This window comes from Salminus brasiliensis, chromosome 10, assembly GCF_030463535.1.
Source record: "Salminus brasiliensis chromosome 10, fSalBra1.hap2, whole genome shotgun sequence".
Classification (NCBI taxonomy): domain Eukaryota; kingdom Metazoa; phylum Chordata; class Actinopteri; order Characiformes; family Bryconidae; genus Salminus; species Salminus brasiliensis.
In genome coordinates this window covers 12,033,575-12,058,967 of record NC_132887.1, presented here as the reverse complement: position 1 = coordinate 12,058,967, position 25,393 = coordinate 12,033,575, and the positions used below count along the sequence as shown (strand labels likewise).

General features: G+C 41.5%; 1 protein-coding gene across 4 annotated transcripts in view; it reads left to right on the top strand.

The window, feature by feature from the left end:
- fermt2 (FERM domain containing kindlin 2) overlaps nt 1–25,393 on the top strand; it is a 41,477-nt gene that overhangs the window by 2,869 nt on the left and 13,215 nt on the right. For 2 of the 4 annotated variants that reach the window (XM_072689225.1, XM_072689224.1), the window contains exons 3-5: nt 12,421–12,654; nt 20,436–20,564; nt 22,922–22,954. In XM_072689225.1, the coding sequence (XP_072545326.1) occupies nt 12,421–12,654; nt 20,436–20,564; nt 22,922–22,954 (396 nt within the window). The remainder of the gene's footprint in view (nt 1–12,420; nt 12,655–20,435; nt 20,565–22,921; nt 22,955–25,393) is intronic. The other 2 variants (XM_072689226.1, XM_072689227.1) reach the window with 1 other exon arrangement.

Sequence of the window (25,393 nt, the reverse complement as noted above, 5' to 3'; positions counted from 1 at the left end):
AGATACCAACCGAACAGAAACAAATCCCAAACAGAACTAGAAACAGTAACGGTGCCTTTTAGATATTGTAGAACATGTTAATGTTGTATAAAGGAAACGAAGATACCAACCGAACAGAAACAAATCCCAAACAGAACTAGAAACAGTAACGATGCCTTTTAGATATTGTGAAGGTTATTATGAATACTGAGTGCTTTATTTCTGGGACGGTTACATATTTTCAGACACATTAGTGTGTTGTCAGTCTTTCAGCTGTGGACTCTGTCTTCCCTATTGTTTGGTGAAACACACTTTGACCTTGATATTAAGCTTTACTCTGTCTTAGGTTTGGCCAGAGAAAACCTTTACTTACAGTTAAACTGGTCCATAGTTCAGCATGTATTATAGCCTTCTAGATAGCTTCTGTACGTGCCTCGTCAGTCATGGGTCCTTTCCTTGAACTTGTGAACCAACCCCCCAGTACGGTTTTGCATGAAGGACGCTATTTCTGACTGGCAATTATTAACCCTTGAGTGGAGGCTCATGTAACGTGTAAGTGCTTGACTGTATAAAGAAAAAAAAAAAGTGTGTTACACTCCATGCCCCACTGCTGCCGAATCAGCGGCAGCTCAGAGTAAAAGCTTTATTTCCCTCCCCACTGCTTTCATTTCACTTGGACAAAAAGTACAAAAAGGCACTGGGACGTTGTTCTATTGACGTGACACGTTTGATGCCAAACCATGATAAGATACTGTTCTTAGCCACGTCATATCTTGACTGGTGGTTGTTGATATTCTCACACAGTTGTTAAGAAATGTGGAAAGGGCATTTATGAGTGAAATCTTGTGCACATAGTTTTGCTCCAGTGACCAGAAAACACATTTAGCTTTGATGAGATGTTGGGATGTTGAAGAATTGGGGTAAAAATGAATAACTTAAAAGGTTTCTTCTGCCTGTTATAGAGGTCACACAGTGCCTGTGAGGAAATGAGCAGTTTCAGAGCAAGGACGCAATGGTCACGCATAAGAGGGTTCATTGACCCAATAAGGCTCTTATGATTTAGTAAGCTAGTTTGTGGTGGAAAGTCCTTTGTGTGTTCCCCAAGCTTTTAGCTCCTGACCTTGTTGTAATCTCTCCCTTCCCCCTCTGTGACATTGCACATATAAGAACAGGCACCTCTAAATTGTTCTCAAGTGATTGCGGTCACGTGTTGCTCAGGACTCTGTGATTGGGGGACAGTGGTCAGATGACACGTGTCGGATGACTTTCTTTTGTTATGGGTCTCTTCGTGCCCTTGCGAGATTGCTTTCAAAGGCTGGTGCCGCCTGCCAGCTTTTGAAGATGCACATGTAGAAGCACATTCCTATGGCACACATGTCGTCTGTCTGTCCTGACGTGTCCTTGTCCCACTGACACACTCGGCTTGGGCTTCAAGCTGTGAAAAGCTTTCCTAGACCGCAGTGTATTGCCCTGTCAACATACCGCAGTTGACCCTCTTATATGTAAAAGGAAATTATGTCCATGATAACATCAGTTTCATGAAATAGCAATGTCCCTGTTGCCACACTGGTAGAAATACACTATGTAAGGTTCCTTTGGAAGAACGAAACGGTCCAACCTGTGACTACTTTGACATTTTTTTAGGCATAGAGGATTAGTACTAAGACAGCACAGATTATCAATGTAAACATAGTATTACAGCATCAGAAGATATTTGGAAAATATTTGAGTGTTCTTTTCTGTATCTTGTGCTGGTCTTAATGGATTAAAAAGTCTTAATGGATTAAAATGTGAACGCCAGGAAAGAGCTTTATTGATCATGGTGGTCATTTCCGCCAGATCTTTTCAGGAGAGAGCGGTTAATGATCAGAAACCTCAATCACTTACAGCACCATGTGTAGTTTCCAACATTTCCATCTTCAGCTTCGGTCATTCTGCCACAGTATGTAGCCTGTCGGTAGTCTTTGTCTGTGATATGCAGACTCGATGTGAGTTTGGCCGTGAGGTGGGCAGTATGACAATATTTTACCAGAATGTGATGGTGTGTTATGTTAATATGCTATGTGCTATGTGTTTTTATTTATTTATTTATTTATTTATTTTTTAATTGTTTTTTTTTAACACTTCTGGGTGAGTGCATTTAATTTTTAATAAAATCACTGGACTAAGTATGTGATAATGTTTGGACTGGTGCCTTTGTCTGCTTGTCAAAATATTGTGAAAATATTGAGAGGCTGTAAAATTTGATAAAATGAGCATGTCTGTAAATATCATATCATATATATTTTTAGCGTATTGCTCAGCCCTGCTTTGCCCAATGATTTAAAACTTCCGTCGTTCTCTCTTGAGACAAGATCCGCTTTGTCTCACAGAACTCGATGCAGCTAAAACCCCAGTAATCCAGAACTGAGACATCATTAAATTGAGCTGGGCACATTTTGTAAAGACGCTGTGTTCACTCGATGTGAATATGTATTAGTGTCTGAATCTGCACTGTGTCTGTCATTGAGTGAACACAGTCTCCTCTTTTGGGACGGGAAAGAATGCATAATCATGAGGGAACCAGATTGTGTGGGGCAACTGTCCTAGTTCCCCTGCACTTGATTAGAGTTAGAAAAGTGCACTCTTTTGTGAAATAATGGAGCAATCGGAATGACCTCAGAAAAAGAACAGGAAAAGGTAAGCATTTATTAAAGTCTGTTTTTTGAGTCTTGTTTCTGTGCTTTAATTAGGAATAAAGACAGTTAATGGGAATGTTTTGGAGTGGGTTAATCTGGTATCCCGTTGTGTTCTAGAAAGAGAGCTATTGGAAAAGCTAAGGGAGAGGGGTTGGGGGTTGGGCCCCCATCTTGTGACGTGGGATGGTCTAATAGAATTCCATAAAAGTCTTCTGTTGAACAGGAAATGACTTCCAGAGTTTGGCATGTTCCCTGGACACTGCCGTCATCGCAGTATTTTCTGCTGCCTGCTCAGGCTTCAGTTTTTGGCTTGTGGTGAATTACTCCTTTTTTAGGCCTGAGTAGTATTTTTCCCAAACGTTGTGTAATTGTTACCTTTAAAGATCTGACTAGGAATATAACCTAGTCTTTAGGGCGAACATGGCAGCAGTTAAGCACAAATAACGATAAGAAGAACTCCAGCTGCTGAATAGCTTAGCTTGCCTGGGAGTAATTCTGTACAGCCTGCTGATATCACTGAAACGTTGTAGTGGGGGGAAGATGGCCCACTGTTGACAATGGAGCAGGGGCTTTCAAGGAAACGGACGTCATTTAACTCAGGATGCAACAGTTCCTGTGTAATTTTTTTTTTCTTCTCCTTCTTGGCATTTTATGCATTAGGGTTTTTTAGAGCCTGTGTGCCTGCCTAGAATTCCCTCTTGTTTTAGCAGGGATCATTACCGATGATGACGATAGTGAGGGGAAACTGGAAGTAGGGGGTATGAAACTGTGTTGCGAGAAGGATGTGATTCAATTTCCCATGTTCATGTTCTACTTCATGTTAAAATTCCAGAATGACCTATTGCTTTAATGTGCACGCAGGTTATGCGTTTTTGCCGTTGTCCCTGTGGCGTCCATGCTGTGATTCTGTAAAGTGATGTATATGGCAGAGTTATACTGCTGTACTGTCTTCAGGATGCTCTAATCTGTTCTACAGGAAGTAGTTAGGCTGAGTAGGAGCCCTTCCCACTGCAGAGCTTTCCTGTTGCACTGATCAAATCCGGCTGTGATTTAGCGTTTTCCTGCCGCGCTGTGGCTCGGCCTTACCCCTCGGCCTGTAAAAAACAAAAACATGGCTGCTGTCTTTGCGCCTTATTACAATACAAATCATGGGCTAAAATTCAAGAGCAGATATGTGGAAGAGCTTTACATTCCTACGATGGCTGAGATTTCTTGGACTTAATTTCCCTACTAATTATTGTCAATAAATGTGCTTTTCTTCTCACCATTTTTTTTTCAAGGTGGAGGCTTAAAATAGTGGCAGATTAAAACAGACAGATCTAAAATGTGTAGGTGTGGCAAAGTAACAGCCAATCGGAGCTTTAAAATGACAGCCCTGTCACAGCCTTTATCTTCGCTGCTCCCACAGTTAGCATGACTCCCTTGTTGAATGTCTCCACCCAGAATGGAAATTGTACCTATACTCCTCACCCTCCATTAAGAAAGGCATACGAATCTCAATGGAAAAAATTTGTAGTGATGTCTATCTGTTCTACCTTTTTAGGCTATCTCTGTCCATGATAACATCAGTAATGCAATTCTAAGACTGTAGCCCTACACTGAAAAGGTTTGTTTTCAGGATTGTTGAATTTGCTTGGTAAATGCTTTTTGTAGCAGCTAAAATCTTTCGTTACTTGATGTTGGAAATTTTTCCCCATCTTTCTGAGATATTCCTTGTCGTCTGGCTGCAAGGCTTGTTTAATATCAGTGTCAGGCTGGGCGATATGGTAAAAATACTATATCACAATAAGACTTTTTTAATTATTTATTTATTTATTTTTCTTCTTTTTTTTATTCAATATGTAAAGACATATTAATCACAGACTAAAAACACTAATACGACTATTTGTAATGAAACATGCAACTGGTTGTGTTTATTAAGCACTAACTGTATCCTTGACATGCTTAGAAAAACATATTGTAACAATTTATCACAATGCAATAAAATATCGTCATATCGCCCAGCTCTACTGTGAGGGCCATTCCAAAATTTGGATCATTATCCTGTTGTAGAAGCTATCCTTGTTTTACCTTTAGCCTTTTTACAGGTGGACATCTGTAATACATATATCCATATATACATATCTATACTTATATTCTCTATAATAGAAATTGGCACAACTACTTCTAAGTTGGAAAAGTTAAGTGAATTTGCAGTAGCATATGGGCAAGGATGTGCCACTGATTGAAAGTGCCCATTGTGATCCAGTGATGTTTTGTTGGGTGCATCTTATAAAGTGTAATGTTACTGTAATCTATCAAAGCAGACACAAAAGTAAAGTCTGCTGTAGTCTAATCTTACCATAAAGTGTGTCTGTGTTCTGCTATACACTAATGTGTGGACTAACTTGGCACTTTTATGGTCTCATCTGTCCATATTGATCAGTTGTTTATTTTGTAGAAAGAAAATTTAGAAGCCATGAAATATGTTCAATGAGAACTTGAGGTAAAACTGTTGGGTGGGCTCCGGCTCATCATCAGCTTATCCCTGCAGAGCTCTCTGGTAGCAATGTCCATGAACTTCAACTGGGGACCAGTATCTGGGAAAGCCATGCCGACTCAACTGGTTTTGGGGTGGCCAATCTCACATGATCCACTTGGCTCCCTGGCTAATCTCCAGGCTGCTGCATGTGGAGTCTGAGTCTGCACTGTACCTCCAGAAGAGCTTCCAGCTTGCTTAACCAGAGGCAGTGTTCTTCCCCCTGGTGTGTGTTCTGTTTTTGGTCCTGCTTGATCAGGTTAAGGGTATCATTGCATGCACCCTCAGGGAGGTTTGAGTGTCTGAAAACAAGATCAGAGGGACCATTATTGATCAAGTCTGCTCACTAGATGACCATGATACCCCCCACCCTTCATTTTATCCTTCATCACATGTCCTTAAGAAAGAGGAAGGCTTGGGATTCATTTGAGAATCATGATCTTGTTTTTCAGAGCCATGTTGCTATGTTTGGTTCATTTTCAAGATGAACATTTGAGAAATTGATTTTGGCTTTTGCTAGAAAATGAAAAATTAATGTTAAGATGCATTATACACTCACCTCTCTGTCAGAGGGGCTGTTGGTAATGAGCTGACTACAGAGAACTGCTTGCATTGTCAGAGTTTTAAAGTAGTTCACGACCTTCTCAGATTGAAGCTCTCAGTGGAGAATATAGCTTTGTGTTTAGGACTAAACGTATGCTAGGATGGCTTGCATGTGGAGGAGATGGAACTTGATCTTCTGAAAATCTGCTGATGTTTTGGCCCGGGGAGTCAAAGACTCTCATGAGAGATCCAATTCTCTTTTTTTAGCTTTGTGTAGCCAGGGGCAGGTAATTTGACTTGTATCTGGAAAGTTTTAGCTATTCTAAAGCAACAGCAGTAACTCTTGTGGCCTAGTTGCTTGGCAGGTCTTGGGACTCTGTTAGTTTGTTTCAGATTCTACTGCCTAATGTTACAGATATTCAAGACGTAAAGGGTGAGATTCACAATGTACCAAGAGATCAAAACGGACCCGTTTAAATCACTGACATAAGGGTTTTATTAAATTATTTATTTTGTCTAGTCGTCCAGTTGTGGGAGCAGGTGCTAGGTGCCCTTCCGATTGTGCACATTTATAGTAAGACAGATAGCTTGTAGTTTCCCTTGCTTTTTCCTTTGCTTGTGGTGTTTTATTTTCTTTGCCCATGCATGTATCAGATAGCACCACTGATGTCATTATGTTGCGTGACAAAGAATGCAGGGCTGACGCTGTCTGTCAGCGTATTGACCATCACGTGTAGTTGATTCCGTGCATAACTAATCGTCTGACAACACGCAAAGCTACCTTGACGCCAACTAGTCTGTCAATATTTACCTGACCCTTTACCTCAGTGTGATAAAGCTTGTACCACATGCTATGTTCATTCACACAGACAGTGAAGGGAATACTAGCCTTTCAAAATGTGCTTGTCTCTATTTTCCATCAAAACACTACTACAGCTATGGAAATGCAACCACACAGTGTAACTGACCTGCTTGTTTTATCAGCTAATGCCTACCTCTAACCTCCTATTCATGTGGTTGTGTGTTTATGATTGATGCCCTCACACAAGCAGTAAAAATTCATTAGGATTGAATCTGTATAAAAACATTACTTTGAAGTAGTGCAGCTGCTTCTCTGTGCATTTAATCCTAATTCTGGCCTTGTTTGTCATGTTCACCATTGATCTGATCTTATAAGTAGCACAGGTCAATACTTATTCCAGGCAAGTCAGCATGCATTTGGGAAGTCGTCTGAACTAAAGTGGATCTGCGATGCTTCTAGTTGATTTCTCAGTAGCTAATCAATAATCAGCATTTCAGTTAGTTGACTTTCTAACTGCTACTGCTGCTGCTAACTACTTCAAACACTTAAGTCCTTTGTACGCTTTGATGGGACCCTTGAAACGGTCAGCTGCACAAACATCTCCTTAAAGCCACTGTTTGCAGGAGGCCATTGTCTGCTAGGTGGCCTCCTAACTGCCTCTGGTTAGGAGGTTTAGGTCCATGCAGTATTCCTTGGTGCTGAGCAGTAGCCCCTCCTCCACAGCCTGGCCTTCATAAACACGCTGTGTCCTAGTGTAAACAGTGAGGAGACACTGGTGCGCTGGCAGAAGGGAGGAAGCCTAATCAGTTCAGTATCCACCACTGAGCGCCTCTCGGCCTCCAAGGGTTCAGTGAACATGGTGGCTGTGTTTGTTGGGAAAACAATAGAGAATAATTTTCCAAGGAAAGTCATTTCCTTTTATTCATGTTTTTTTACTACTGCATCTCACACATTTATACATACTAAAGGAATAAAAATCTGGCAGCTTTGGCGTTTGCCTCTGTGGTTTAGTGGATCTCCCCTGCGAATGTAAATCCACTACCACAATTCCTTATCCCATTGTTTCTCACTGTCTAATTTGATTTCAGTAGAACTGTATTTTATTTTTGCCCTTATTTGATAGGTCCTGCTGGTCCAATGGATGGAGCACTGGAGCTTCTGTAGATGAGCTATGCTATGAGCTGTGCTTTGATGGTAAATGCTTATGAATTGATATGACTCATTAATGGAAAAGCAAAGCAAGATATAATGAATGGCCAGATATATCGCTTGGAGAAGACTCTGCTTACCACGTGGCTGCAGAGGTCATAAAATCTCCCTTCTATTCTGCAGCAGCAGCTCTGCATCAAATGCACCCAATTACTTAGTCCTTGCTTTCATTTAGCTATAGCATTACGTCATTCCCTGTTGGCCTGTATTTTTAGCCCGGGAGAGACCATTGGCCTGCAGCAGATTGAATTACAAGCTTTTATTCTGGCTGTTTGATAGATGACCGTTGGACTACCCCCTCCTCAGTGCACATCTTAGAGTGGGGATTGGGGGTGGAGACCGATGGGGAATATTTCAAGAGATGTGGGGACTCAATCATGAATGGGTTTATGTAGTTTGTGTGTTTGTGTTCTGCAGCTCAACATGCTGGTAAAGACTGGTTGGTTGTTCTCTTGCACAGTTTTGGGAGTTCAGGTGCTGAAGGAGCTGTTTTTATTTTTTATTCTTTGCATGCCACAGCTGTTCTCCATTGTTAGCCAAGTTCAGCCAAGGGTTTGGCCAGATAACATATGGACGTGTGGTGGTGGTGGTGGTGGTGGTAGTAGTAGTATATCAGTTCATGATGTACTTTGATGCTGTGTAGAGATGAGACCCATACTGAATGCGTACATGTGCCTCTCTTGTCTTGAATAAACTGAAGTTCCCAACAGCACAACCAGGACAACCATTAATTCTCAGGGCATTGTTTATTCTTATAGGGGGCTAAATATAACATGTTAATCGCAGATGAAGATTTTGTTTCATGATTGCACCATTAATGATGGATGATTTTGAAGATAATTTAAGATTTTAGGTCAGATTTGTAAATACTTTTCTTCATGGGCATGCATCTCAACTCACAAGTCAGCCTGAAATTAAAACAGGATTGAACCAAACTTGTTAATTGATGTCCTTAATCATACTAAGTACAATTTGCCAGGTTATGTCATTCCAAAGAGACTATTTTTCTTTTCTTTAAAGTGTTTGATAAAAGTGTAGTGCCTTTTGCCTGCTTCTCATTAGTTTCTGATTTTTGGCTACATCACAGATAAACAGCCCAGAGAGCAGGGAACATCACCTATAATTACCTTTAATCGAGTGAAAATGCCAGTCATCACCTCCATTCCCAGCTGCACATACAGGCCTCTCCACCTTCTCCCCCTTATGTACCCAGTAGTGCCAAGAGTTCTGCCTCTTCCTCCAGGACTTGGGCTGCAGGAGGCAAATTGGTCTTCCACATTTTTGTTGTAGATTAGCATCTGGTTTTTACTCCTTTGTATTTGGAATGCCAGTCTTTACAAGCCAGTCCATTTCCAATGGATAAAATCATGGCCCACCCATAATGATCATTGCTGAAATGGTCTTTTTAGTGTAAGCACACGCTAAATACCATTTCCATATTTCCAGTATATATTTTCATAAAGGATACACGACAACACTAAAACAAAAAATACTCAAATACATGTGGACTGGGTCTCAATCTGATGTTTTCAGAGCTGTACAAACACAAATCTGATCTTTTCAAATCAAATCTGGCCCATCTTAATACATGGTTTTAGATTGGATATATATATATATATATATATATATATATATATATATATATATATATATATATATATATGATTAATAAGAATAGTCAGATCTGAGTTCATGCAAAGTTCAGGCTTTTTTTAGAGCATAGTTAGGTTCACATTAGAGACAACTATGGATCACTTATTCACACAAAAGTGAACTATCTAGTCAGACAAATCAGATTTAAGCAAAGACAAGTAATTGTTTTATATTACATAAATTGAACCCTGACTTTCCTCCACAAAGCTCAAAGACCAGCCTTAAGGTCCATGGGGAAGTGTTCTATCCTCCTGGGACGATACCATCTTGCAGATGGGAGGTTTTCTTGGAGCACTGGACGCATGGCGCCACTCATTTGATTGACATGGCGTAGCGGCGCTGTGTAGGGTATTTACAGTAAGCTGAGATGATGGGTAGTGTCTGGGGAGCTTCTGTAGCCAAAATGTAGCTGCCCCACTTGTCTGAATTGGCTCAGGGAGACATGAAGTCACAGTACGTATAAGCTGGTGGTTGGAGAACACAAACCACATCATGCTTCTAATGATCTCTACTGCGCTTCACTCTTTGCGGTGCTGCCCGCTCTGAATCGTCCTATAGATAATTCCATTTTCCAGGGGTGATCTCCAATTAACCTTTAATTGATTTTTCCTACAAGCTCAGCTACATGCGGTTATTGCCAGCGCCGTATGGGTTTTTAAAAGAAGCGAGCAGTTTCTGCCACCACAGACTGCCTAAAGAATAAGAGGCTGTAGTTTAAATGGAAACAGTGTGGTTTAGTGAGCCTGAAGTAGAAAGGTTGGAATGCCAGCAGCATGGAGCAGAAACTCTGAGTCAGTGTGTTTGAGTCAGTAGCTGGTAGCTTGAAGAGCAGTGGAACTGGGAAGTAGACAGCAGGGGAGTAGAGGAGAGAGAAGAGGCAGGACCGGAGAGGGGGATGGAAACTGGACACTGCCTAGGGAAGTACTAGTCCCTTTGCCGGCCTGGAAGCATGCCTGAGTACTGACATCACTGTTGGAGCGGGAACATCCGCTGCTTCCCCCTTCCATTCACTTACTGAGGACCATATCAGGTTTACTTCGCCACCAGATAGTTTTGTTAGCTCATTTAGAATGGTAATTCATTTTACAGTTCAGCATATGCCTGTTCTTTTCCAGATGTCTGCAGCACTCTCCGATTAGATTTTTGATATTAATGCTGGAGGGTCTGTTTTACTTATTATGGTAGAAATCTTTATGCACCTTTATTCTACCCATGACTCAGCACTGCAGGAAAAGAAGGCAGGGTTGATGTGATTGGTCAGCAGTGTCTGTTAGTTGTCAGTGATGTACTTTATGGAAAATGTTTTTTGAAGACTCATAGTTTACTATAAAAAGCACAACGTAATGCTTTATAATCTGCATATGACTCACATTCCGACCCTACAGGAAGTGTTTTGGGTGATGGCCTTCTGCTTTTTGTCTGGTTGTGGAGGTTTGATTGTGTTGCTGAAGGGAGATGAACTATAATGGACAATTTACTTGATGGGTTCATTTTTGGATAGGTTAATTTAAAGATAACTAATGGTAATCGCTAAAAGCAGCTCTAAAGGGGCGGGCCTTCTTTCATTACGGATCTCGGAGCTGAAGATCGGCAGAAGCATCAGCCTTGGCCTCTACAAGAAAGGAAGAGTGAGCAGATAATCTTTAAGCCAGCTGCTTCTGGGCTCCCCTAATCTCCGTGGATTTCATCTTCCCTCTGAGGGTGTTCAAAGGGGACACTGCTGTGTTCCACAGGCACACAGCCTTGTTCCCTTATTGTTGGCCCACAGCTGTGGGGAGAGAAACAGGTTTTAGGTGCCACGTCTTTGCATTCTGACATTACACTCAGCCTCTGGAACAAAGGGGAAGGCTTGAACCTGATCTGCACACAGTGTCACGCGAGCAACACTTCTTCTTGCACTCAAAACATTCCCCCAGCTCAACCCCCCTCTGATTTCTCCCCAAATGCCTCCCACATGCTTTGTGTGTCTTCTCTTCTCTGCTCAGCCCAGCCCCATAAATGCAACCGCCCCCGCCCATGCCCCTGCTTAGACACATTTGGAGATGTCATGTCATGTGTTTGATGTGAACTCTCTAGAGGCCCAAAGTAAACCCCCCTTAAATGCAGTGCCACACTCCTGTCATTAAAGCTATAGATCTTTGCACTATACTAATGGCCTATTAATTCAGTAATAAATCAGCGTCACTCACTGTCACTCTCTTTGTCTCGATGTTTGTCTGTGTCTGTTCACCTCGCTATTTGATATTGCCCACAACATGGCTTTTCTTGCTGTTCTTGTTTTCCTGGATGTCAGTTACTTGCTCTAAAATCAGGTTCAAGGTAGGCGTTTTGGCCATTAAGTCTGTGGAAATGGAAATTGTCTATGTTTGCTTTGTTTACACTGCAGCTGAAGTGACCAAAATCAGATTTTCTCACCATATCCGGTGTGTTTTTTTAGGCTGTTCACACATCATCTTATTGTCACCTTTATCTGGCGTTTGTTTGAACTCTCCTAAACTGATATGTGCCTTTTTGTTTGAACAGAGACATTACCCTGAATATTTGAAGTCTGTTACCTTGCTATTGCACCATTAATACAGTTCCTCATTGCTGCTGTTCATTTTCCCTTCTCATCAACAAATTGGATTGACATAAAAGTTGAATGAATTCTGATCTGGCCATTCAGACTGTAAATCGGACAGATATCAGATGTGTGTTTTGTGTGAGATTGGATATGGGCCACTTCACCTGCTGTGTGAACTTAACCTTAGTGTAGTAAGTTAAAAATAGAAGTGTGTGGCATAGAAAATACACACTACTGGCACAGTGGAGAGGAAGTTGGGCTTAGAAGATTAAAGGTTTTTTTTATGATACAGCTTTTATAAATGATGAAGTAAATGATGAAGTAGCTGTATGTGACAAAGATCTAGAGAAGGCTCTTGCATGTCAGTTCTGATGGAAAGAAAATTGCAATGGGGATAAATGTCTGTAGGTGGCAGGATGTCCAGGCAGCTAATGAATTTTTTTCTTTTCTTTTTTTTGGTCTTGTTTGTGTGTAGATGTGAAGAAGGATTGGTCAGACCATGCATTGTGGTGGGAGAAGAAGAAGACCTGGCTCCTGAAGACCCACTGGACCCTGGATAAATACGGGATTCAGGCAGACGCTCGGCTGCTTTTCACCCCTCAGCACAAGCTGCTGCGCCTACAGCTGCCCAATATGAAACACATGAAGGTCAAGGTGAACTTCTCTGACCGTGTCTTCAAGGCTGTGTCTGACATCTGCAAAACCTTCAGTAAGTACAGCGTATGAGTTTTTTTTTGTTGTTTTTTTTGTATCCAGAGAAAGAAATTATGTTTAATGTACATTGAAGTTCATGGCATCACATTTCTACAAGTCGTCTTTAGTAGCTGTTAAGTGAGCAAGTCACTCGTGATTGTCGGCACATACTAATTTCAAATTCAAGTGCATGTAGTTCTTGGACCATGGGACCATGGACAGTTCATACAGTCTTTATATGAAAGAGTTTTGAATGAACTGTTTCACAGTAACAGATTTACATATTTACCTTTGCACAGCTTTGCAGAACCTGTGCAATTCGCTTTTAAAATGAACCTTGCCCATTTACATATATCTGTCTTAAAGACACTAATACAAAAAGGCTGGTTAATTTATCAAGAGATAAAGATGAGATTGTGTTTGGATTCATTTTGGTATAAAACTGCACATATAGTTACACCTGGACCTTGAGGTGTCAAGAAGGATGTTTTGATATGTGTTTTTAAAAGGACATGGTTAAATGTCAAATTTTGCTTAAAGGGATTTAAACGGGATTCAAGTTTGAGTGTTGACTGTTGCTGACCCAATGGCTGAGTTCATAGAGCCATTAATTTATACTGATACTTTGCTTTTAAATATACCTGGTTAATATTTATATTTATTTGTTTGTTTGAGTTTTCTGACAGTGTTGGGCTTTCACAGGCATTCTTACACTCTGCTCTTGTCAGTTTGGAAGGATTTTTTTTCTCAAGCAGTCCCCTGCTTTAAACCATTCCAAATCCTATTTTGTAAACAGTGCTTACTTTGGTATCTTTTTCCACGTCCATATTTAGCCCATGTGACCCTGACTAGCAGTTAGAGGTTGAATTCACTCTCTATCAATCAATATCTGGCAGTGTCTGTGCTCTGGACCTGCTGAACTTCAGGTGAAAGGTCACACTTTGGAGCCTGTTGATTGGTAACTTCCAGCTGCCCCACTCTTATGTACTCTTGACATGTCCCTGGTGAGTGGGCTCTCTTGTTGATCCAGTAGATGCCATGGATTCTTGGTCAAGGTTTAATTAATTTTGGTGTTTTTCTCACTGCTGTTGTAACATATAAACAAGTGGATTTACTGCTATTCCCCTTTGTGCTTTGGTTGTCATGTTGGTTGTTGCTTTTTTTTAATTATTATTATTTTTATAAAATGTGCTCCTACATAAGAATGTCTGTACAGATGTTTACAAAGGGATGCAATAGCAGTCTTTGGTGGTGAACTGATAGCAAATGCTATGTGTCCCTCCACTAGCATGGTGCAGAAAAAATATCTATGCACTTCTCCATGTTTGGCGTGCCTGTGCCTCTACCTCTGCCATAATAAATCTATTTTAGCCTCTGAGCGATTCAGGACAAATTGCTCTTGGCTGACTTGACGCATGCCTGAGTGACGTACGGTAACTTACAGTGGATGGAGAAGGTTGTTTAGTACATCTGTGCTCCACAGTTTGAAGGTGTTTGTAACCTTATGATAAGGTTCTCTTTGCTGCTCAACTGCAATGAACTGCACAGCTCCTGTTGAAGATCCACAGAAGTGCATTACGAACTGTGTTCCCTTTTTCCCTAAAAGTAATTTTTCCATGAGCTGTGTGACAGAAATATCACTGACGGTTTCCTGTGCGTGCACCTTTTGCTAGCTGTGCTGCACTTTAGCACTTGGATAAGGACGGGAAGTTTACAGCAGTCCAACTGGCCGCAGCTCCAGACAGACAGAGTGCTGAATTCTTCGTGCAGCTGTGCGTGAGACTGGGACAATGACCATTCATTCCTCAGCTCCCATACGCTGGTCGGGCTCTCTGTCCTTCACACTCCGAGATTAATTTGCTTGAGAAATGGTGCATTCCTTTAATCAGTTGGTCATGCAGTAGCAGTTTCCCAGGGCTCAGAGAGCTTCAGTAGCAAACCTGCTCATTCAGTGTTACTTATTAAAAATAGTTTTTCCTGCTTTTGATGGAGTAACTGTCTGTACTGTCCAGGGAAGGCTTTCTGCTTTCTGTGAGGATTTGATTGCATTTAACGACAAGAGTTGGTGAGGTAAGAATATTGGATGATCATCACCCCACCTTACTCTAAACACTATGCAACTTGTCCCAGAAGTATTAGATAGAGCTCCATTATAACAAAAAGAATAGTTCCACTGATCCAGAGCTCAATGCGTGGGGAGGGCTTTATGCCCTTCTAGCCCATGCTTGGTATTAGGCATGGTGCCCATAGGATCATGTTTATCTGCTCCAGAGAGTCCATTCTATTGTTCGTACTTCCCTACAGGGACTAGATAAACTGTGTGCATGTGTGCATCTGCATGTCTGTGTCAGCAATGCATTTATTAGAAGGGGTGTCCACAAACATTTGGACATATTGTGTGCCATATCCTGGAATGCAGTTTTCAAAACCCTTGTAGGTCTCCGTTACACTTGTTGTGCAATGACCAGTTTGTGACTTATGGGTCTGCTCAGAGCAAACATGGGTGATGCCAAATATCAGGCCTTTTACAGTAATCTTCAGAATATAGGCTATCATGCTGAAAGTGTGTGTGTGTGTGTGTGTGTGTGTGTGTGTGTGTGTGTGTGTGTGTCAAGATTTGTTACAGGATTGGATTTACAGCATTTTCTACCAGTACTAACACACATTAGTGCCATCTCTAGTCAGTGGTCATCACTTAGTTTCACTTAAAAAAGCAGGCCTTCAAAACCTTGAGTTAAGACTAGGGCCCATTATGCCCTAGGTAATGATGAACTTTGGATTCAAGGGCTTTCTCCAAGGTTCTTGTAATTGCTAACTTTTTCACACTCTCACTGTTGTGAATGCTTATTCCCTTCTCCCCATCGCTCAACACATGGCCCTTTGTGTGAAATGTCACAGAAATATCACTGAAGTGACAAAAGTTGAAAAGCTTTACATCAGGGGAATGGTCTTTAGACCTTTTCAGATGTTCTTTACGCTCTCCTGTTTCTATTACAAACATCATTGGAGGGTAAGGACATTTATCTGAGGAGACATGCAAAGCCACCATGTCTTTTTGCACTGCCACCAATGCTCCACCCCAGCTCCTTTGCATTAGCTAACAGGTGCCTGTGCTGCCTACATAAGAGCACCATTAAATACCTTTTTATCATTTTAAACATATTTTAAATTTGTACTTTCCTCACTTTATGTACTGTCCCTTTAAAACCGTGACTCCGCTCCGTCCGGCATCCGACATGGAAGCAACATGGAGGAGAACTCAAACACTGAGCCTGCTGAGTAACTTTTATTATTGTTGATTAAACATAATTGAGGTAAAATGTTCAGATGATTAACTGATATTGATGAGGTCATATCGCCCAGCACTAGAGTAGGGTGAATGTATGGCAGTTATAAAGTTGTCACAGTAAGCATTGTTATAAAAGTGAGACTATTTATAAGCACCACTCTGTGGTGTGATGTTGAAAACTAGCACCATGCAAGAGTAAAGGGAGAGACCAGGATTGTGTGTTTGGGTTTAAATTCTTTGGAGGAAACTCTGTTTAAAAGGAAATCATTGTACTGAATGGAAAAGAGGAAGCAGAATGCAGCATGGCTGGCAGTGTCACTCTGTTTCCTTATCTGCCAAGGACATTGATGCTGGTGATGCCCATGGCTGTTAGGACCAGAATGTTAGGATGTTTTCTAAAGGGGCACGGTCACCTTTCTATTTTGATTTGAACCAAATGGATGACTCTGCCGCTGACTACACTGTCTCGTCTGTGAGCGTGGCGGAGACTGCTGATTGAGGGCGCCGCCAATGACTTGCGCATGACTTGCTAGAGCTGGGTAGCTCTGAAGCTGCGAAGAGGCAGCTCTTATTGGCCTGTTGAAGGGTAATTGAGCTTGTGGGGTATTCAGCCTTAATGTCAGTCATGCTGCTTCATTTACTGGCTCCGGCAGGTCTTGCACTCTCTAACGTCTAATGCCTTTAGTGTACATCTTTTTTTGAATTGTACTATAATTGAGGAATCCAAGCCTTTTTGTCCAGCTGACACTGCGAGCACAAGTTGTGTTGATTTCACAGGCTCATAGCTTCCTACATAGTCATGTGCGCTTATCAGCAAGTATATTTGAAGTGATTTTATTCATTTGGGTTCAATTTGGGTTTAAACGTGTTTAACACTCTCATCCCGTCAACTGATATAAATGCCTCATCAGTAGTTCTAAGAATACGACATGGTTTTGGTAGGTGAGTGACCACCTCAGTTTATTTTAGCAATAGTTTTGGAGGAGTTTTGGATACCGTTAGGAGTTAGTTTGCCAACTCTGATTAAATTTCGTAATCAATGTGAGTGTACCAAAGTTGAAAACTAATGCCTTTTAAAGAACTGACCAGTTGTCACAAAACAACTGGCCACATAGACCAAGTAAGAATCACCAGATCATGAGCGTGTGTTTAAGTTTTCAGATGGAGGTTTGTTTTGTATACTTTCTAATCCAGCAGTGGGCATAGCTTTGGAGCTGTTGTGTAGCCTGATTCAGTTAGCAGGTGCTGTGGGCCGTGTTGCCTTGGCAGACTATTACGACCTGCATTCTTGTCATTACTGTTGCTTTCTTCCCTCCCTTTCATGTAACGGATGAAACGAATATCTGTCTGTGTATTATTTACCCCCTCCCCAATGCCAGAAGGGTGGGGAGAAAAAGCTTCTCCCATTGAACTGGCTGCTTCTCAAACAGGTGCTTCTGCTGTCCAGCACCCAAAGTAGCATTGGTATCATCGCGCTAGGGATGTCACGATACTGGAATTGTGGTAGTCTGTAGCACTACCTCTTTTTTTTTTTTTTGGAGATATCATGACAAAAAAATAACATGAACATTTATTAGATTTTTTTCCAGCAGCAAGAGTGGGATGGTGTCTTTGTTCTTTTCTCCTTTACTAATAAAAAAAACAGCATTGTTTCTATTTCTATTGCAGTGCCCAGCTGCAAATATGGGGGTTAAATGGCATGTAACCCCTGCATTGGCATATAACCATAAATTGCAATAGTGATTGTTGTCTGTCAGTAACAGCTTCCTTGTATGGAGACTCATCTGTAGTCAGGGGTCAGATGAGTAGAGCTTGGTGCTCCTAGGTAAAACGTTAAGTTGGTCTGACCCGACAGAAACAAGCCTTTTGTTGTGAATGTTTTGTGACACTGATGGACTGATCCCTGATTATCCATCACAACTCCCAACACCCCTCCATGTTTCGGTTACCTTCCTCCTCCTTCTTCTCTTTATACGTGTAGGATAATTATGCATCAGTTTAGGAGAAATCTTGCATATCTATAACGTCTGCAGTAGTTTCTGCAAAAAAAATAAACAAAAAAAAGTTGCAATACACAGTACTTAATAGCCAAAACTTACGTGTAAAGTTTAGGTTTTTACACTGGATTCTACTTAGGCATGTATTTATTAGCTTTGTGTCCTTAACATTGGAATTATTTAAGCTCCATGTTCCTGAGCAACTGTTCAGGTTAGGTTTATGGACAAAAGTGGGACAAATGTCATATGTGCGGAATATAGGCATCATCTATATTAAATGTAAAAATGCCATCATTTTAGAGGCTAGCCCAGTTGGCCTCAATTAGTAATGTTTTCCCACTTTGTGCGAAGCAAAATTATAAAAGTGCTGAGCGGGCAAGACACCCTTTAATACTGAAGCTGATCTACTCTCTTTAAAGCCAATGACAGCACATTTTAGACAGTCATCCATCTAGATGGCCATCCATTGCCAATTCCAGGTATCGTCGTTAGTCGACTCAAGTGAAGTTTGAGGCAGAAAACTGAGCTCAACGTTCTGCATCCGTACTGTGTTTGCTGCCACTAACGTTTTTACATCCTTCTTCATCCAGTTTGTCGCAGCACTCATCTGCTCCACGCCTGCTCTCATATGGCTGTATAAGGCCAGACTCCGGAGGGAGAGAGGGAGAGAGAGAGCGAACACCACCATCTGGTAGTTCTTAAAACCTCTGGAATGCTTTTGCTTTAGTAACACAAACTAAACAAGCAATTCTCGCCAAGCCAAGAAGTCCCCCTCCTTCCTCCGGCACACACTCACTCTCTTCCCTGGCTGTGGAAAAGTAGGGGAGTGCAGGCTGTCCTGCAATAGTGCTTTTAATGCAAAGTAATGAAACGCCAGGATTCTTAGAACAGGACAGAGAATGCCAATCAATAAAACTCCTACGCCAGCAGTGGCCAGATTCTTTCAGACGCTTCTGAGTAGACAAAAAGATCCAGACGATGTCTCAGCTGGTGCTGCAGACGTTGAATATTTATCCTTTTAGATACCTGCTGGCAGCACCTTCTTCTGCTTGAAAAGCATTCTTAAATGTCAGAAAATTCATTATTAATGTTGATTGATGTGTCTCCTCCTTTTCTTCTGGCTGAGCTGAGAGCGGAGGAGCGGGTCTGCTTTAGCCATCACAGCGTGAAGAGTTGGTTCTCTTCTTTTGCTCTTGCCTCTCTGCTCGCATGTATACCATGCTTTTGAACATTGAGAGGACACAGATGGGTTTGGTCCTCAGTAGACTGCAAACTTGACAAAAAGACTTGGTACTTGTTTTTGTTTTGTGTGATGCCTGTAAATCAGGTTTTACCTTTGAGGACCACAAATGTTGCGAACAGTTATGGTCGTAGAACTTCATATTAGGGTAGTATTGCATAATTGGATGGCTCAAATACTGTAAAGCTGTGCTGTTTGCATTCTTGGAGAGTCTATCACAGCAAGCATATTTCAAAATTGGGCCAAAGCATGAAGGCATCGGAGTTTTATGGGCTGCTTGGAGCACTTTGTTTTCGTTGTGTTTGTGTTGTCATAACTGTGGTGTTTAGTTGAGGGTGGATACAGTACCACAATCTGGCAGAAGATTTTGTGACCTAGTTATTGTAGTTGCAAAGTGTAACTGTTTGTGACATACCAGCTTTTTTTCAGTTGTTTTCTACATCAGAATATGAGTCCCAGTGTGTGTTTGGGGGGGGGGTGGCTTATTGTATCTGTACTTTCAGGCTGTACTTGTTCTACCTGTGCAGGACTATGGGTCACTCCTATACCATGACAGGTCACTGTCCACTGTAGTGTGACAGTTGATCCGAATTACTGATAAAAGACTAATGCATTCCCCAACATGCCAAGTTTAATTAGTGTGTGTGTGTGTGTGTGTGTGTGTGTGTGTGTGTGTGTGTGTGTGTGTGTGTGTGTGTGTGTGTGTGTGTGTGTGTATATATATATATATATATATATATATATATATATATATATATATATATATATATATATATATATATATATGTGTGTGTGTATATATATATATATGTGTGTGTGTATATATATATATATATATATATATATATATAAAAATCCCCCCCCCCCAAATGTATAACCTCAGACACAACTCGCATTGTTGTTAATTTGCCAGGAGAGTAGTTTAATTTATGTCTTCACCTGCATAGTCTGACTAAATGGCTTTGGGAACAGGTTGGTGCTGATTAGGTCATAAAGAGATGGAGGTTTTTGTTATTCCATTTTGTATGCACACATTTCTGTGACTGTACCTCTACTGTCTCCTTCCTGAGATGATCTTTTTCTGCTTATTTCTTTCCTCTGTGTACTGAGGTTTATTCTGAGCCTACATTTAAGCTCCATCTCTAAATGCTATCTTTGCAGAGGAATCGGACACAGAAAACTGTTTTATGCAAGGTTAAGCTGTGTGCAGCTGTTTAAAAGGGCTCTGTGGGTTGGGCAGTGATACCATAATAACTCCCTTTGTCTTGCAGATATCCGCCACCCTGAGGAGCTGTCCCTGTTGCGCAAGCCCCGTGACCCCAAGAAGAAGAAGAAAAAGCTAGAGGAGTCAGAAGAGGAGGCTCTGGAGCTGGAAGGTCCTCTGCTCACGCCTGGATCAGGTAGAACTACAGCTTTAATGCATCCCGTTTCCTTATTCCCTCCTCACAGTGACCTGCTAAGATGCTTAGCCGTTCAACATGGAATCAATGCGTCCATGCCAATCCTGTAAGCATATTAGCCCTAGAAGCATATAGCTCCATCTGAGAGTATGTGAAAGCAGCATCATAAGAACAGCTCTTCAGTGATGCAGTATATGAGAAACCTGCCTCTGTCTTTGGCAACGTGGCTCCATATTGGTGTGCATGTGGTTGCACTGCAGGGAAACAAAAGCAATTTTGTTATTTTGAGAGAGTGCTGAAATACGAATGTGTGGGCTTGGAACAAGCATATGATTTGCAATCGCACTGCGTGGTCTTTGGCTGTGGGGACCGAATGTTTAAGATTCCGCACATATTTGGTCACACTGCCATTTTAAAACAGACCAGGCAGCCATCATGCTACGCCCCTTAGTGATGAAGTAAACCCACTTTAAGAGGCACCGAGGTGAGCCACTATCTCAGCCAGAGGCACTGCCAAGGCTCCATGAATGGAGCTCATTGTCCCTCCCATGCCCCACCCCAGGGCCCCAGAACAGGCATCCCACACGCAGACGCAGCCCACGGGCCGAGGGCCTGGAGCCAAGAGGTTGCAAGGGCCTATGTGCAGGGTGACTTTTTCTGGACTCCAGCCTCCACCGTGAATCCCGCTCTTGTTCTGTCATTATTAGCATTTAACCCCAGGCTGACCCTTATTGGTGTAGAGCAGGGGTCCTACATGGTGTATGCAGCCTATAAGAGATTTTCATGTTGTGTTCTACAAAGGCTCTTTTTCTGAAGAGGGAGCGGACGTAATTGGAGCTTTTTCATCCGCGAGCTGCCATGGGCCGTTCCTGCTCAACAGGAAACGAGTTTAAAGACTACTGTTTACTCCCCACTGGGAAGGGTTGGGCAGGCCGATAGGAATCGCGCACGATTCTCTCGATTTGGAGCGAGGCCTCAACTCCACCCATCAGGAGGAAGACTCCTAGTCTGATTGCTGCCTCTTTCTCTTAACTGTGTAATGTTAAATTGGAGCAAAATTAGACTTGCACCCAGACCTTAGATCTACCAAGTCTACTAACGTTTATTTTATTAAGCTTATTTTGTTTATTTGGAAAAATGACATTTACATTGTAATGTCCATCGGTCAGTAAAGCTGTCTTTTTAATTGTTTACCATAGAAATATACTGATTGTTAGCTGTTATCTGCATTTTTAGCTTTTTAATAACTGATTCTGTGATTTTATGGCAGTCGAGTCATAGAACAGGAAGAACAGAAGCGTTCATGGCAGGGTAGGCTGATCACAATAATTACACTATTGACTTATTAAACAATATATGCATGACCTCAGTAGTTTTTACTGACTTTGATATTGCCTATTGTTTTTACTTGCATGTTTAAAAAAAAAAAAAGAACATCCCTGGTGTTTTAGCCAGGCACTCTGTTCTCTTGTCTGCTCTTTGCCAGGGGCAATTTGTGAGCAGCAGTGACGTTGAATAGGAAGAAAAGTGCAGTGCGTGCAATGACCAATGCATTAATAATGGCACCTTCATACACGCAGAGTGGACTACGACCGGTTACTTGAGGCTAATTGATGGCTTATTGTTTTTTTGTTTGTTTGTTTGTTTACAACAGCATTTAAAATATTAGTAATAATGCATAGTAATTTCATTATTATGTTTATATTAATAAATGACAGTAATATCATTTAGCACAGTTATTTCTGGGACACTTTTTTTCATCCAAAAAAAACAAACAAAAAAAGCTATCTGGATGGGCTTAAAGCAGGGGTAATCGGAGACCAGGCTTAAAAATCACTTACTTGGAGGTGTTGCAGTGTAAATTGTAGTGATTCTACAGCTTTAGTGTGAGTGCAATGGTGTCCTTTTTCACGGTGTGTGGCAACGCCTCTGCTGCTGCAGCTGTTGTCTCCACTCTGCTGCTAGGAGGACCCTGCAAGCTCTGTGGTGTGGTGCGGTGCAGTGCCACAGTGCTGAGTGTGATGGTAAAAATGACTAGGCTTGACAGAGTACTGTGGACAGACTGGATCTCCTCCCCAATGTGGTTGGTAAACTCCTCAGACTGAGTCATAGACTCCTAGAGGGTGCTGGCACCATGTTACATGTGTTCTTACTCTATCTTCTGCCCGTCTGTCAGCCTGGGCAAGGGCGACGTGAGTCACGCTCTGAGATTTGAGACTGGTTTCCATCAAAAGGGATGTCAAATTCTCTTTCTCCATGTTCTTTAACCTTTTCCTTTCCTCCTGCCTGTTAATCTCTTTAATCTGTCCTCTCTTTTTGTTTCTTTTCCTCTGCTTTTCCTCCTCTTTCTTCACCAGCGTCTGAGGTAATATACATCGGACCTGTGAAAGGTAAGGTTTCCTGTTTCTCTGTGCTTCTTTGCACTGCTTCCTCCACGTCCCCTCACCAAAGAAACACTGGAGCAGTCACCTGACGGCTGCTGCTCCTGTAGGATCTCAGCTGATGCGGACCATGTGATAGATCATGCCCATGCAGAAAATGAAAGGGCTTGGCTCACTGCTTTTTGTTTTGCTTCTCACCCCCCCAACCAAAACCCTTAATGCTTTGAGATGTCATCCCTGTGATATCAGCTGTGAGGCAAGGATACGGAGCTAATGTGGAGACGTTGGGGATATCCTGGATTATCTCACAACTTTAGTCATTTCCTTACTCTGTTTTAAAGGGACTTTTCTACACTACTGCTTGAGGCCTTGGACACTGTATTTACTAAATGGTTTTGCAAAGATGTGCTAGCAAACACAATAGGGGAAGAACTTCCTCATGCTGATTTGAATTATTTGTTTGTGTGCAAACAAACACTATCCTGGTGTATGGCTCAGTGTGCTTGTCCAGCGAGTCTCTATATGGATTAGGATTTGGGAGATGTTAACATTCTTACAGTCAGGCTGTGCTGACTATCTCCAAACTGTAAACTGGGCAGAGTAAACACTGTGACCTGCTGCTCTCACAGCAGGGCTGCAGTCCTTATCAGCTTTCTCTGCGAGTCTGACATTCCTTTAGGGAGCAGAAAACCCTTCAGTGACCTCCTTCTGAGTTTATGAGAACCTCCACGAGCCCTCCCCAAAGGCCTATGGATGCACCGGTCTTCTGGCCCCTCTCCCTTTTCTCATGACCTCTCCCCCCTCCACAAGCCACTTCCTGTCCTGAATCACTGTGGCTTCACACTGCTAAACTGGTGGCTTGGACCGCCTTCCTCTCAGCTAGGGGCACAGTGTGTCTGCGCAGTGTGCTGGAATGATAACAGAATTTAGATTCAGATTTCGAGGTTTTATACCAAGTTTAAAATGACCAAGCTTAATTCTGTGTCAAACACATTTTAACATTACACAACTGTTTAAAATTAAAGGCTGTTATTTTAGGTTGGGTTAAATTGCCATGTCTGTGGTGAATCACCATTGGAAACATTTGAAAAAACAGGATTAAAAAAAACAGTTTAATTTAGGGGTGTAACGGTATGCAAGTCGCAGGTTAATCTGCACTACGGTTTGGACCTCATCGTTCGGTATTGGTTTGGTACAGTGACAAACTTAGGTTTAGGGAGGGTAAAACTACAGCTGCCATACTTATATAGCTTATAGTTTCGGGTGGCACGTGTATTTGTGAAATGAGTATTTACTGTAATGGCACGTACAGTGTTAACTGCGTGCACCGAACTGTGACCCCCACTCTCCCACCCCCCTGTACGGTACTAATACATGTATTGTTAAACCTCTAGTATCAGTACAAAATGTAAATTATTGGAAAATTCAATTACTTAACAAACTAGGATGTTTTAGTTCTCTTAACTTTAAAAACTCTTTGTAGTATATAATGACATTTATAATGTTGCTGTCAGGCAAATACTGCAAATTTATTTATTTATTTATTTATTTATTTATTTATTTATTTATTTATTATTATTTTTATTTATTTTTTTACACATGATTTGAATATGACTGTCACTCACATTGTGTCAATTTTATTGATGAAAAGACCAATAGAAATGCTCCAGAATTGGAATAAAAGATTTTTACTTTAAAAATCTTCTTGGGAAAAACAAAAAACAGAAAACCTTTTTGATGTTTTGGAGATAAAAGGTTGTTTGTGAGACTGTGCTCGTATGTTTTTTTACATGTCACACTGACCCCGTTTACATGCACATTGTTTCTGGGATTTTGATTCTGTTTGGTCATTTTCCAAGCTCTGACTTTTGTGTTTCCCCATGCCGTGAATAAAAGGTTCTTGATCCAATTTACATCGTAGCTACAGAGAAGTGTGATCTAGCTCTGTTGTAGTTAAACTTTGGGTATAACGGAAAGGACTGTTTTGTGCAGTTGGGGCACAACAGGTCAATTCGGTACCATGTTTTGCCTGCCAATTCTTTAAAAACAGCATCTCTCAGCATACCTCCTTTATTATTAGGGTTAGGTGTTAAGTGGACTGAATGTTCATGTTTGTATTGTGGTAAACATGTATTCTTCTGTTTATGTTCAAGTTAAGTGTGGACTGGAAAATACTCCAACACAAGTTGTCATGATGGCTTGTGTCACTTGGTCATTTCATTTAATCAGAATATCACTGCGTGTAAACATGGTCAGAGTGTAGCATTTGGCCTTTTGTAAACACATGCTTATTAGAATGGTTAATAACCATTAGCGCAGGTGGCTTTGAAGCTTTGAACGTTTTTTTTCCCTCATTCACTTGTTATAAGCCATGCTAGCTATCACAGCTCAGTGGCCTACGCTCCAAGACCCCTCATGCTTCTGGTTGTGCTCTTTGCTGTGTGCACT